This window comes from Canis aureus, chromosome 25 (genome assembly GCF_053574225.1).
Source record: "Canis aureus isolate CA01 chromosome 25, VMU_Caureus_v.1.0, whole genome shotgun sequence".
In the NCBI taxonomy this organism is placed as follows: domain Eukaryota; kingdom Metazoa; phylum Chordata; class Mammalia; order Carnivora; family Canidae; genus Canis; species Canis aureus.
Genome location: NC_135635.1, coordinates 16,576,995 through 16,592,756, shown reverse-complemented (window position 1 = coordinate 16,592,756; position 15,762 = coordinate 16,576,995). Strand labels below are relative to the sequence as shown.

Genomic DNA, 15,762 nt, shown 5'->3' with positions numbered 1-15,762 from the left:
TAATATAATAAAATAAAATAGCCAGCCATTGTTTTTCATAGTAAGTAAAATGAGAGCAATCAAAATCCACTGGTCATCTCCAAATTTAAGCTGACAATTTGTTTTTTTTCATGCTCAGTAATTATTTTGGATGGTTGGAAATTTTTTGATAAATTGCTTTGTTCTACTTATGGTCTGTAAAATTGGCTGTAATAGAACCCATTTTACTTACAGTCAACTAGATATCTCAAATTTAGCATGTCCATAACTGTTCTACTGATCTCCTCCCCCAAAATTGCTTTACCTGTTGTGTCCATTGATGACAATTCTATCCTTCCAGTGGTTCAGGCCAAAGGTCTCCAGAGTCATCCTTGACTCCTCTCTCTTTCTCACATACCTCACATTTATTCTATCAGAAATCTACTTTTAAAACAGACCTGGAATCTAGCCGTTTCTCACTACCTCCTTCAAAGTACCATTATCTCTTGCCTGAATTTTTGCAGTACTCTCCTGACTCTTCTCCCTATTTCTGCCCTGTTTCCCAACATTCTCAACAAAGCAGCCAGAGAGACATAGTTGGATAGAAGTGCCTGTCATGTTACTCTTTTGCACAGAACTCTGCAATGACTTCTCATTTCACTCAAAGTCACTCTGCTTACAGTGCAGCACCAGGTCCTAAGTTATCAGGCCCTCTCTCTGACCTCAGTACCTACTCTTGCCTGCTTGCTGCTTTGGTGTCAGTCTCATCGTCTTCCATTGTCTCTAGCTTGGTCTCTACTAGATGGAATACTCTTCCCAAAATAACTCCTCTCAACTTCTTCAAGTCTTCTTCAAATCTGAACTTTTCAAAGAAGCCCACTTTGAATACTTTAATATAATACTGCAATCTGCCCTTCCCCTCCATTCCCTATACTCCAGATCCAAATTATCTTGTTTTTTATTAGCCCTCCCCTCTTTTCTTAGCTTTCACCACCTTTTCATATATGGTTTACTTAATAGGTTTTTTTGTTTCTTTTATTTTGTTCAGATAAGATCAAGTACATAGAACTTAATAAGTATTTCATAAATACTGAGTTAATGAAAAATTAAAATTTAAAGAGACCTTGTATAAATATGGAAAATTTTCTGTAGCTTATATATTTTGAAAATGTCCAGTTCCTAATGTTCTGTTAATTTATACTTATTTTCTAAATGTATGAGATTTCATATTGCTCGATATCCTCACTGACACTTGGTATTGTCAGATTTAAAATTTTTGGTTAAACTGATGGGGCTGAAGTAGAATCCTATTTTAGATTTAATTTTCATTTCCCTGATTATTAGTAAGGTTGAACAGTTTTTCCTATTTACAACCTTTGGGCTGCAGGGGGAAGAAATAGTAAGTTGAGTTTCAGACATTTTCAACTGGAGGTGCTGATAGAACACCTAGGAGATGTCCAGAGAGCATTTGGAAATGTTGACCTCCATAGGGTAATAGAAAGATCAGAAATGATGAGAGACAGGGTGAAGGAAGGGAAGACAAGAGGTTTTATTTTACTTATCAATTCTCTTTTTTTCACCAAAATACAAATTATATTCCCCTAAGGCAGTGTTTCTGACACTTTAGCCATTCATGTATCATCTTGAGATTTTTGTCATATACGTGTAACATTTGTGCTCTTTTATTTAAAATGTGCATTATTTATTTTCCATTTGTGTTGTCTCCCTTGATGAGTTCCCCCCTTTTTGCTTCTAAAATAATGGTACCCAATGCCCACTTTTATAACCCTCGTTAAAGTGTCTCCTCATGAGGGGACACCTGGGTGGCTCAGCGTTTGGGCATCTGCCTTTGGCTCAGGGCGTGATCCCAGGGTCCCAGGATCGAGTCCCACATTGGGCTCCCTGCATGGAGCCTGTTTCTCCCTCTGCCTAGGTCTCTGCCTCTCTCTCTCTCTCTCTCTCTCTCGAATAAATAAATAAATAAATAAATAATTTTTTTAAAAAGGGTCTCCTCACGAGACTACAAACTCCTTGATAACATTAATTTGTTCCTTCATGTATTCCACATGCCAAGCACTGTGTGCATGGTTACTATGAATATATTTGTGATCAAAATAAACTTGTTTGTTACTCTCACAGAATTCCAGCATCGTAGAAGAGAAAAGATTTACATATAAATATTTTATTTCTGGTTTATTTAATACTATTTATGACTACTTAATCATACTAATTTATTGTAAGCACTTTGGAGAAAAAGTACACAATGCTATGAAACAGTTTGAGATAGACATAATTGAGATGGGAAAAGTCAGTGGAGTTATCTCTGAGAAACTGGCTGATACATATCTTATTTGAGTCTTCTAAGCATCTAAAGGTATCTGATATATAATAAATAATGTTCACTGAGTAAACTCTAGATGGATAAATTATAACAGTTTTTACAGTATTATAAAGAACATATTAACTTCCTGTTTTGAATATTTTAATTAGGAATGTTGACATTATCTCTAATATGTAAACTGGCTTTTTTTGATGAGGTATTGTCCTAGTTTGCTATTTTGGTATATATTCTACACAGGAAAGTTTTCCTTAAAATTAACAAATATCACACTTATATAAGTCCCTTCTTTCTCAATGGATACTATATTTAACCATTCCCCCTGAGCATTTCTTGGAAAATAACACCATTTCCATAAAAAGAAGCATGACATTTTCTAATTGGGATTTTCTTGTGTTGAAAGGGAATGAGGTGAATCAATTGTTATACCTCTAGTTTATTGTGATACTTTTTTTCCCTTCTTTGTAAGAATTGATAACTCACATTGAAATGATGACATCTAGGCCAGTGAGCATCAGGCAACTGTCAGCTGAGTTTATAGAAGAAATGAGATGACTGAAAGCCAGAGCAACCAGCTGGGGGAAATTGGGGCATGTAATTAGAAGGAGATATGATTCCCGACCCTTCCTCTGGAAGTCAGGGCAAGGATTTAAAAAAAGAAAGGAGATCATTTTATTTGATTTGTTAGAACCAGTTATAGAAAAATGCATACACGTTACATAATCCTTTACTCAGAATGTTAATCTTAGAGGAAAATTATATTGGTTTTCAAAATTCAAGTAATTACTGTACTGATGAAGCAAGCACTTATGGCATATTTCTCATCTATAGGATTTCTCCTCTGTTAGAGAAATTCTGTAGATTTTATTTAATATTTCAGGAAATGATCCATTAACTAAGTGAAGGACTTGAAGGACTTACTACTAACAAATAATTTGTGGTATATTAATGCAAGCCAACTATTAATATAGCAGACAATAATAATAAAACTCCTATAATCCCCTTTTGCTGGTTTTATGATAGGGAGCAATGCTGGTAGAGGAAGTAGAGTCTGGGTATGAGTCATAAAATCAGATCTGCCTTATTCCTCCAGGGCAATCACTTGACCACTCTGAATCTTCCTAGACATAAGAGGTGAATAATGCTACCTACCTCAAAGAACTGTAAAGTGAAAATTTTCACCTAAGATCGAATGAGATCTAGTGCTTTTGTTAAATGGGAAGATAGTATAGTAATTACTGTTGTTTGATATTGTTTTGTTGACTTTTATATATAATTTACTAGCTCTTGATTCTGTTATATTAGTTATTACTCCTATAATTAGAAAAACGAACCACTTGAATCTTGGAGATGGGATTTCAGTAGGGCACAGCAAATGTCCAAGACAGGTAGAGATGCCTTGGTTAAGATTCAGTACAAACTTGACAGACCCCTTTACAAAAATTTGATAACGCTAAAGACTTTTGCACCCAGGTCACCAGAGTTTCATTTGTTATGGAATACCTTCACTGAAATACTGAATTCTTTGAATTCTTTTTCTACAGTGCCTCCAAAGCCATTATATCTGCGGAATTCACCTTCTTCCAAAATACACCAAACCCCCAGGCATAAAGCTTTATCTAGTGCAGAACCAAGGATGGAGAAGGAAGTTAAACCTGCCTCTGCTTCTTGTGTTTCAAAAGAAAAACCCAGTAAGGTATCAGATCTCATCAGTCGCTTTGAAGGAGGCAGGTAAGAGCTCATTTACAATGCGAGAAGGAAGAGGGGAGAAGAAAGTGGGGGGGGGGGCGGGGGGGTTTTTTTTTTTTTAAAGATGATAGAGTAATAGATTTTCGTTTTTTCTTTTCTTTCTTTTTTATTTTTATTTTTTTAAGTAATAGATTTTCTAAATCAAGTATTTTATCCTACTAGGTTTGGGAGGCTTTTAGAAAGACTAAATTTTAAAAATATTTAATCTTGCCCTAATATGAATTGTCATTTACTATATATTACCTATGTGTAGCACTCTCTGTTGCCAGCTTTTTCATCACATTGTGTGCTGTATAGATCAATAGACACACACTCTCATTTCCTTTGTATCTGCCTATGTCACTTAGTGTTATTCCTTGGGGTCATGTTCTTGGCAGCTAGATGTCTGGGTTGGGAAGGCAGAGCTTGTTTCTCCTTTTCTCACTTTATATGTTTGTGGCTATAATTTCTGCAGGCCTGTGCTATCTCTGTGGCCTTCTTTCTGACCCACTTTTATTTACCGTGAATCTTCAGTATCCATTCAGCTCCCATCCTCCTCTCCCTACTCCATTGTATCATACTAGGTGTTGTGAGGAGATACTGCCAATAGCAAAATTCATGCTGAATTTCAGTTTTGTATTTATTAGATACAATTTTATATTCTTTAGCCCTAAGGTTTCAAAAAAGGTAGGTAAGATGTGTATTTCTCACTTAAAGATAAAAATAAACTCACATAAGTTGCTCTTCTCCTATATGACCTCAATTGCTTTTTCTTAAAATTCCAATCACTGACATAAATAGAATAAAAAAAATTTATCAGAAGGATATTATCTGTCACCAAAAGTCTGTATTTAATTAAACAATGTATATAACCTCCCTTTCATCCTTGAAGCCAAATATTTCCATTCATTCCAATGTAAATGGGAATGGTTTCCCACTAAGTGATTTCATTATTTATTTGCAAGATTTATTGTTATTTAAATAGTGGATCATAGCTTGGAAATACTTCAAAAATCTTCTGAAAATTGTGACCAAGTACAAAACTGCAATGTCCTTCACTTAAAATGAGACTATATTTAGTAACAAGTTCTTGAGAAGAAAAAGTCGTTCAGAAGCCTGTCTTCATTTCCATTCCCAATCAATTGTGAGAACTTGAGTCATAAATATTTAAACTTCAACATCTCTTCCTCTGAAGTAGGAATTTTAATACCTTTGCTATCTAAAATCACAGGAATCTTTACTGGAATGATTTAATTCTACTTTAAAATTTTTTGTTTCTCAGGGCAAGTTGAGTAGCACAGAGAGTGACCCTTGGTGTTTGCAGATTCTCAGGGCCATATTCGATGACTACATAATATCAGGAAGGGCTGGAGCCCTGACCCCTCTCTATAGTGCAAACCAGATTTGGGAGGAGTTGTGGGAAGCCCTTAAGGGGTCAGTATTGAAAGGTTGAGCCTTCTGATTTCTCACCATTTTGGTAACCGACTGTTTGCATTCTTGTCTATACACAAAACATACATAGTTTTTCTAGCTAGTACCACTTTCCTTTAACTCTTTCAGACTTCACAGATTCAAACACATTTTTTGATGCAAAGTTTGAAGGTTTTTTTCCTAAGGAGAGATGTGTTGTAACTTAGAACATTTTGAACACACTTATTCCAAGTGCAGGTAGAATGTAATGTGAGCGTTTTGGCAAATCTGGGGCAAATCTGGTAAATGGGTGTTACTGTGAGAGAGTCTCCTGCCAATATGAAAAATGATTATATGTTCTTAGTTTTATTACCAGTAGGAACCAGCCCTAAAAGTGTACGAGTGAGTTAATGTTGCATTGAGTCTATAGGACTTGAATGGGAAGTTGTATTTCCTGTTGAGTGATGTCCATGTGCCTACAGTAGGTGTAGCCTTCAGATTTTACCCCAGTTGTTACAGCTTTACACTAGCATTTGGTGGAATAGAGATCCAGCAGGCCAAGTTACCACGAAGAAACGGAGACCACGTGTAAATGGACATGAAGAGTGGGGCTGTAGATTACCACACTGGAAGACTTTACCTATATATCAATATTTTACTTTTTGCAGTAATGCAAATAACTAATATTTATATGAGTGATTTGGAGTATGTATTTGGAGCACATGAATTTTATTTATTATCTATGCATGTCTGTATTACTATGGTTTCTTTCTTTCTGTCTTTCAAGTGTAAGAGAAACTAGTCTTGGGGCAGCCCAGGTGGCTCAGTGGTTTAGCGCTGCCTTCGGCCCAGGTTGTGATCCTGGAGACCCAGGATCGAGTCCCATGTCAAGCTCCTTGCATGGAGCCTGCTTCTCCTTCTGCCTGTGTCTCTGCCTCTCTCTCGCGCGCGCACACGCATAAATAAATAAATAAAATCTTAAAAAAAGAAAAAAAAAAGAAGCTAGTCTTTTTAACCTATGAAAGATTGCAGGATTTTAGAAAGAAATAACATTTTGTACAAAACTGAACACTGGTTTTTCCTAAGGATGCTTCAAGGCCAACTGTTTTTCTCCCATGGTGGCATCCACAAAACAGCAGGAATATATATATTGGTTCAACCACTGCTTTTACTGACCTATCGCCACCATATCTCTATCCCACCTCCATGTGAATATCTCCTGGATATCACTTATACAGCAAATTCTTGCCCTTCATCCAAAACAGTCCATTCCAAAAATCCTAAGCAAGCCTAAAGTTGGTTCAGAGGACCTGCTGAAGATCTTTCTGCTGGGTTTCTGGACACTGACGTAGGCAGGAAAAGGAAGGCCATACCACTCAAATCTCCAAGGACCATTTGAGAAATCATCTAGGCCAAGGATATACTTCCCTAGAAGGCAAATATGAACGGTGGAGTATGTGACACTTATTTACATTGACGGCCACCAACTTTTATATATATGGTATTTTCCCTTGCCAAATTTTTCCTTCCCTTCCTGTGATGCTGAGCTTACCATGGCTTTTATTACTTTCTTGCCGTCTATGGTTATTCTCTGTTCCATTCTCCAGTCCAGATAATCAGTATCTGGGAAGAGTAGAAAGAATGAAAGGAGAAGATAACACATATCTGAGCATTGTTCATGGACCATGCTGCTGTGTCCTCTAGCCCATAACTTCTATCTGCACTGGAGAAGAGGACAGACCTGGATTTTCTTCTCATGTTTTTTAGCCTGTAACTTCTATCCACAATGGGGAAGAGGCCAGACTTAGACTTTCTTCCCATGTTTTGTGTGCAGGCTATTTACCTGCTCCTTATTCTCTCCTTCATGTTCTGGTATACTAAAATGTGGGGTGAAGACCAGGGATTTAGAGTCAGACTTCATGGTTCAGACTCTAGCTGTATCATTTCTTAGCAATGTGACATCACTGCCTTATGCAAGTTTCTAAGGTTCAATTTCTCTATTTTGGGGTCCTGTATTAGAATTATTACGAGGTTGAAACAAATCATGTGAAGAATACCATGTACTTTCCAGCACTTAATAAATGCTAGCTACTGTTATTGAGTGACTGCCATGATCACCGTTACAATCCCCGTTACTCATTGTTGAGCACTGAGCACTTTCCATATGCCCAGCACTGTGCTACAAGGTGGGAAGAAAACAGAGAATGAGGTAGGCATGATCTGCACCCTCACAGAACACAGTCTGTGTTCATTTTATCTCCTTATTAGGTCATGGGAATCTCTCCAAGACTGCAGCCCAGAGATTTATGTTTTTCCTCCCTGGAATCCTAGATTAAAATTTTATGCAAATATTTGTATATTGGCAGTTAGGTTCTATTGTACTATTAGGGTTATATATAATATCAAATAATAAGGGCTTTATGGAAAATTAAAATGAAATATGTAGTTTATGGTAGAGTGCACTTAAAATATAATAATCCAAGAAAACCTCTTTGAGGTGACATCTGAACAGAATCCTGAATGATGGGAAGGAGTCAGCCACACTGATGTCTTGGGGCAGGTCATCCTGAGCAGAGAGCACAACAGCTGCAGAGACCCTTAGATGTGCACTTTGGCTTGTTGGGAGTGTGGGAACAGCAGGAAGGCAGGAGTGGCAAGAGCTCAGTGAGTGAGTACAAAGGGAATTGAACAAGGCCAGGGCCAGTGGAGGGCTCATGTGTACAGAATCCTCGGTGGGGGGGGTCAGGATCCCAGATTTACCTTCTAAGTGTACAGGGTGCCACAGTTCAACCTCTGTGGTTGACTCAGGGAGACTGGATTTGAGAGGATCGAGACTGGAAACAGAGAAGTCAGTTAGGTTATGGCAGCAGAGGTAAAGTTCTGAGAATGTGTTCTGCTTTCTAAACAGAAGTAACCTTTGATTTCTAACCTATTCATCAATTGGGGTCTGACTGTACTTGTTTTAATCTGTACAAAAGCGGGGCACCTGGGTCAATAAGTTAAGCCTTCGGCTCAGGGTCATAATCTTGGGGTCTTGGGATCCAGCCCCAAGCAGGGTGCCTGCTTATCCCTCTCCCCCTGCTCATGCTCTCTCTCCCTCTCAAATAAATAGATAGATAGATAGATAGATAGATAGATAGATAGATAGATAGATAGATAATCTTTAAAAATATATGAAAGTGAAAATCTTGGGAAAAGATGGCTTTAAAAAAAAAAAGATGGCTTTAACTATAAATATTTCTCACATCTCAGTCCTTACTGGCGAGCCATGTTGATAAACAACACGAGGAAATGTTCCAGACCCTATAGCAAATGCTCAGTCTTATCTTTTTACTTAAATATTTATTTGTGTGTGGCATCCAGAAGAATGAGAACTATACTCAGCTATGCTAATCAATGTTTCTAAAACCATCAAAGGAAAAAGTCTTCACTTTTCCTTTCAGTTGGAATAAGCTGGTCTGTCTTCTAGAACTTTGCCAGTGTTTTCATGCTTCTTTTGTATTATATCTTTTAGCACATTATCAACTTACAGTGATTTGAAGAAAGATTCTGGTGTGAACCTGAATGTTCCCAGAACCCCAGGAAGGCATGGACTGACAACCACCCCTCAGCGAAAGCTTGTCTCCCAGCAACCACCACAGAAGCAGGAAAATGACACAGATCCAACTCAGGGTGTACAGACTGATGTGGCTAATGGTGTTATGGCAGCACAAAACCAGATGGAATGTGAGGAGGATAAAGCGGTCACTGTTAGCCCAGAGACTCCTGTTCAAACTTCTGAACCCTTGCTTGCTGTGAATTTAGTGAACGGAGGAGAGGAGGAAGCAACCACACGCCCTGCAACCCCCACAGCAAATGACTATGATGGAAATGCTTCTGACAGTAGCTGCAGGACTCCCAGGGTCAGCCAGGTGCTCCCCCCGGAAGAAGGAAGGGCAGACATGGAAGCCAAGGTGCAAGAGCAGGAAGATGGAGAAAGCCCTCTGGAACCAGAGCAGCTGGACCAGCACCCGGAGATGAAGGTAAAGCATGAGCCTAGCTCATAAGTAGGAGGAAGCACCAACTGTTCCACTACTGTTTTTAAAAACTCTACTTAATAGCACCCGTGAAATGAATGAGTCAGATCACCCACACCACCAGTTAAATAATTTTTAAGCTTTAGCTGCTAATGTTTGCTTCCCCTAACTCTATGAGGAAATATTTCACTTTTTCTGGTATAGTTTCTGTTGATCTTCCTATTATGATTTGAAAAGTCCAATCATTCTGAAGACTTTATTATAGGAAAACCGTAAGCTTATTGTTTTCACTTACAGAGGAAGAAGACGTTCTTTGTTGCTCTAGATATTAGGGAATATCTATGGGCTAATATTTATGAGCTAAGCAAGAGGAAGTTGTATAGTTTTTGCTTTTCAGATGTTTCTAGTCTGAAAGAGTAACTTGGACTAGCAAATATTTCATTAAAGGACACAAATATGGAATATTCAAAAACTGTTCAACAGATTGTAAACATTACTCATTCCAGGCTTGTAAATTTTTTTACATATTTCTAGCTAATATAGTTTTAAAAAAATTGGCTTACTCTTGGATTTAGAAGCCTCTTTAAAGATCATCTTAATTAAGCAATTAAGTTCCAGAAAGCTGAAATGATTTTTCAGGTCACAGCAGTAGCCTGGACACTTGGTGCCCTGATTCACAGGCCAGTATTGTGTCCCTGATGCAAAAAGAATACCAAACTTAAGTGCCTAAATGCAGGAATTATCAGTGATTACAGCATCCACGAGTAATGTACTAGAGAGAGGTGAGGCTGTGGCAAACTAGAAGTTCAAATAGTTTCTAAAGAGGGCTACAGTTCAGTGAACCGCTTAAATGACATATCTGCCTGTATGCAAAATCTAAGCTCATAACATAAGGATTGATTTGCTGGTGGGATATATCCATGATTTACCTGTACTACAGCAGAAACTTTGATACAATTCTAGTAACAACACCATTGCATTTGTGTTCTTTATTCATGTCAGTATGGTGGAAGGATTAATAAATTTGGCTTTTATAAAGTACCTGGAAGTTCTCAGATCAAAGATGCAATAAAAGCATCATATAGTTCCCTGGAATATAAAAGAGTTCCCATTACTCAGTCTCTCTTTTTGATTATAAATAACAATGTGTGTAGGAGAGTTAAGAATTGAAAATTTGGCAATTATAGGAAAATCTGTAAATGACAAATCCAAGTCCTAAATCTATTTAGGGTTTTTTTATGGTGCCGTGCCATAAGTGGCATTGATATAGGAAGAAATCCAAAAGGACTGATACTGAAATATCAGAGTAAAAAGTGATTGTTTGATGTCTTTAGAACTCTAAGTAAAATAAAATCCACGTTATGGTACAGTTTCACTGACCCTGAAAACAAACCCAAAGAGACAAAAAGCCAGGGATTTATTTTCTTCCAGTTAGTGAATTAATTTTAAGTGCTGACTCTCAAGCGGGGAAGGTTTAAATAAGGAAGTGGGTGGGAGAAAAGTGAGTCACACTTGGTGACATTATCTGAAACGTTAAAGAAACAGGACATTGCAAAGTGAATCTCTTCACTACATCTTGATGTAGTGGTATATTTTAGTGCCGCTGTGCTTAAACCATGGTGAACAGAAGAGAAGGTTAGAAGTAAGAAGCTCAAGACTCCTACATTTGTCCTTTTATAGTTGGGATGATGCCACCAGCGAGTATTTATAAAACAGTAAGAGCTATTCTTATTAATATTTTCATTGGCAATCCCTGTAGTTGCTAGGTAGTACTTTTTTTTTTTTCCTGTCTTGTATTATTATCTGTACATTCTCATGGATGAGCCTTATTTGGTTTGGGAGAGGCTTAAATAGGGGCTTTCTTATTAAACTGGTGAAATGAAATAGTATAGCCGGCCTTTCTCCTAAGTGGGAATGTAAGTAGTGGATGGCACATGCTATATGTGGGAAGAAAAATGCAATTTTCTCTGCGGAGCTGTTGATAGAAAAATACCACGTGTGTATCTCATCTAAAAGGGAGTATTAGGATTTAATTTCTACATGGTGAGAATATGTTCTGCTTTGCTGCTGTGGTGTCTGTTACATTGTCTTTGTTCAAATAACATTTCTAACACTTATGTTAGAATGGTAAATTTTATGGTATATGTATTTTGTCAAAGTTAGAAACGAAAAATGAGATTTTTAAAAAGTTAGTGTAGTATATGGTAGAATGATTGGAACCAGGAAGTTTTGGTGCTGCTTCTGGCTTGTCCACTAACTATTAGTATGACCTTAAATAATCAATTAAATTACTTGTGCCTTTAGTTAAAGGATATAAACCGGGTATGATCATAAAGCCCTTTATAGTGATATTGTAATAATAATTCTCTGCTGTTGTTCATGGGTATCTTCCTTTGTTAGCATAGCCCCCCATATTGTCAGCTGCTTCTTGAACAGTCTAATGTGTTGAACCTCTAAGATACAGTGGAATATCTGAGTTTCACTATGCAGACAACTGAAAAAAATTACTTCAATCTTTATATAATCTGATATAGAGACTTATATCAGACTTAGCTACATTTAAACCAGTATTAAATGTAATGGCTATTTCTTAAATGCCTGCCATGAATGGGAAAAGGAGGGATCAGGGGGTGAAGGAATAGGAGCAGAGTAGAGTCACAAAGATAGTTTGGAAGGCAGGCACACATTAAAATAAATCTTGAACAGTCATTAATGAGAACTGACTTGAAAATCATCTCAGCTTGAGCTTGTGTAATTTTCACTGCTATCTAGTGTATTTTGATCAAGAATCACTTCAATGGGGGATCCCTGGGTGGCACAGCGGTTTGGTGCCTGCCTTTGGCCCAGGGCGCGATCCTGGAGACCCGGGATCGAATCCCACGTCGGGCTCCCGGTGCATGGAGCCTGCTTCTTCCTCTGCCTGCATCTCTGCCTCTCTCTCTCTCTCTCTGTGACTATCATAAATAAATAAAAATTTTTAAAAAAATCACTTCAATGGTGAATACAGAATATTGTTACTTTTACTATGTAAGAGATAAAGAATACCTACTTCATTGAAACTATTGTCCTTACTGCACTTTAGCAAAGCTACACTCCTCCAATATTTAAACTGTTTGCAACATCAGTGATCTAGAATATAGCCAGACACCTCTAGCTAAGCAGATAGTTTTTTTTTTTTTAAACCTCTGAACTAAATGAAAATTGTGAGTACTTGGTGACACCTTTAGCTCTTACCCGTAAGGTGTTATCAGTATTTTCAAATTAAAGTTAATTATGTATTACAAGAGATTAAAAGACTGAAGTCTACTAAGGAGGAGATGTCGTTATAAGGAACATTAAAACCCATAAATGACAGGGGGCAGAAGAATGTCACATGTGCAAACAGAGCTGCATACTTGAGGGCATCAGGGGTAACAGTGTTATAATCCTGTTTGGCATCACGAATTTGGGTTATCATAAATAGCTTAACTATATTAAGAGACTCAGGTAAATGGGTCAGGACATTTTAGAATGAATTTCATTTAAAAATGTTTTTTTATTTTCTCAGATTTATGTGCTTCAGTGGGTAAGCTTCATTAGAAATGCATTAATGCAGAATGCATTCATTGATTATGCCATCTAATAAACACTTCTTTTTATAGTTTTCATGAGCCTTTTAATATCCAAGATATATTTTAGCAGGTTGTATTTGTAGATCTTTCTAAGATTTATTCACTGTTTCCTTCTTCTGTATTTCATATTGTATAAGCCAGATATAAATATGCAGATGTGCAGTTTCTAAGACTAAAGTTGATATAAATTACAAATCTGCTATTGGCAACATAAGCTCAGGAAGCAGTTTTATCAAGAATATTTTACATTTTAAGTTAATCATTTTGCCAAAAATGAAAAAATTATATAATAAAGTGAGGAATTGATGAAGATAGAAATTTGGTAGAACTGATAGAGAATTGATAATTTTTTAAAAACCTAGATTTTGAGGCATTGGGTGGCTCAGTCAGTTAAGTGTCTGCTTTGGCTCAGGTCATGATCCCAGCCAGGGTCCTGGGATAGAGCCCTGCCGCATCAAGCTCTCTGCTCAGCCAGGAGTCTGCTTTCTCTACCTCTCCCTTCTCCCCATGCTTGTTCTGTGTCTCAAATAAATAAAATCTTTTAAAAAAGAAAAACTTAAGTTTTTTTTCTAGTTGTTTTTTAATTATCATTTTACTTATATTTTAATATGAACCTAGAGAGTTTATAACCTTTGAACATACTCAAAAATTTAAAAGATTATCATCTCTTAAGGAAAAGAATAACAGAATCAAATTCAGAAGTATTGCAAATTGAAAACCAGTGCTGTAATCCAGGTTAACTCACTTTTCCTTTTTTTCCTTTAATTTCACTTAATTGTAAAGCTTAACACTGTTGATTTTACAGGATGTAATATGAGGTATCAGAATTTTCTGGGAGTTCAAACATAATGCTGACCTTGGTTGTCCTTTTTAATGATGGGCTACAAGTTCTTTCTTTGTGAGGCTTTAAATTTCTTTACCTTCACTTCTTGAAAAATAAAGGGGGACAGCTGTTGAGATCATGTTAGACTTGAAGACAAATAGTAAGTTACTCCTTAGCTATTTCTTCTCTTGCCAACTCAGCTTCCATTCCAAGAATGTGAAAGACAGCAGGAGCAATGGCATTATCCAGCTTCACTAACCAGTCTTTGTTGTTGCTAGCATTACAGTGAAAGTTCTCACTGAAACTGTAAGAGTTTTAAAGCAATGTGTTGAATAACAGAAAAGTTGTCCCACTAACCATATGGTTGGTTCATAAAAGTCTTAAAGATAGCTTTTCTCTGTTCACTTAGAAATAAATGGTGGATTTAGAAAGTTCTTTATTTTGTGGAGGCTCCATTTAGTATATTAGAAAGGTGTAAGAAAGCAAACTGAGACAAAAATGAACTTCAAAGAACCTGTACCTGAAAAACAAAACAAAAAAAGCCCACACACACCTGTTCCATTTGCAGATTCAGTGTGTGGGACTGAATGTGTTAGGTGCTAGAAACAAATGAACAAGACATGCCCTGCCTCTAAAGCCTCGGTGTACCCAGTAGAGAGACATAGTCAGTCACCATACTATGGTGCAATCCATGCTTTGCAAACATAGATGAGGAATGGTCTGCGCCTGGAGGAGGGCTGGTTAAGGGGCAGGCTGCTGAGAAGCAGTTTGAGCTTGAAGCAAAGTTGTGGGGGTAGGGAGGTTGCTGGGTGGTTAAGAATCAGTGGGGATGGGGTGAGGTAGGGAGGAATGGCTATATCTAGGCAGAGGCAAAGCATAAGAAACGAGCAGAGGCAAGTGGAGAGATGCCATATTTGTGGGTGTTTCTGGCCCTATAATGAGGCCAGAGAGCTAGAGAATTGAGTGAGGGGTAGAAGGATAGGCTTAAAAAGAAAATATAAGCTGTGGACAAATTGCAGTGGGTTTGTATGCCTGTGCTGTATCATTTCCCCCTGAAAACAATGCATTTTTTAAATTGTGGATAAAAATTAATACCCATAGAAAAATCAAGACAATGGAGCAAAGCATAGAGAATACAAAAATCACCCATAGTTCTGCCACTCAAAGAGAGCTCCTTTAGTATTTAACATTCCAGCTTGTTTTTCTGAGCTGACTTTTGAAAAAAAAATTTTTTTTTCAGTAGTCTAATGTATAGTCATTGTGCATCCTGTTTTGTAGGATTAAACATAGGTGTTTTCCTGTGATATTTCAAACTTTCCATAAGCCTAATACTATCTGGCTTCAGAGGCACTTAATTAAAGTATGGAAGTGGCATGATTATACATTGGTGGATTTTAGAAAAATGAGTCAGATAAAAGGAAAACAGATGGAGCAGTTGTAAGGAACTGCAGTAATCCAGGTGTGAGAGGATGCAGTTCTGGACGGATGCAGCCCTGCCCGGATGCGGCAGAGGGTTAGGACAAGGAAGAGAGATTTCTGAGGGCCTCCTGATGGAGGTAGAGAATGAGTCATGTTCAACTCCTAGCTTGGATGAAGTGGCAGATGGTATATCACCTTCTGAACTACAAGAGAATAGTAGTTTTGTTTTTTGTTTTTGTTTTTTTTTTTTTTTTTTTTTGGTTTTACCCAAGGAGTTTATTTAAGCAGACCTGGGCACCAGCAGGCTCTGCATCTAAAAGAAGGTGTTGGCCTCTTGGTGGTGAAGCATGGCTTGTGCTGATGACGGAAGACCTGATGGGGCAGTGGGAACTTGATCTTGGAGTCGTGGACCTGCTTGACGGCTGGCTGGTGGCACTTGATGGCTGCAATCTCCTCCAC

At 37.5% G+C, this 15,762-nt stretch overlaps 1 protein-coding gene across 8 annotated transcripts in view; it reads left to right on the top strand.

Moving 5' to 3' along the window:
- FGD4 (FYVE, RhoGEF and PH domain containing 4) overlaps nucleotides 1-15,762 on the top strand; it is a 214,644-nt gene that overhangs the window by 148,127 nt on the left and 50,755 nt on the right. For 7 of the 8 annotated variants that reach the window (XM_077870512.1, XM_077870511.1, XM_077870517.1 and 4 more), the window contains 2 exons: nucleotides 3,841-4,027; nucleotides 8,949-9,456. In XM_077870512.1, the coding sequence (XP_077726638.1) occupies nucleotides 3,841-4,027; nucleotides 8,949-9,456 (695 nt within the window). Of the gene's footprint in view, nucleotides 1-3,840; nucleotides 4,028-8,948; nucleotides 9,457-11,017; nucleotides 11,166-15,762 lie in introns of those variants that run through there. The other variant, XM_077870518.1, reaches the window with a different exon arrangement.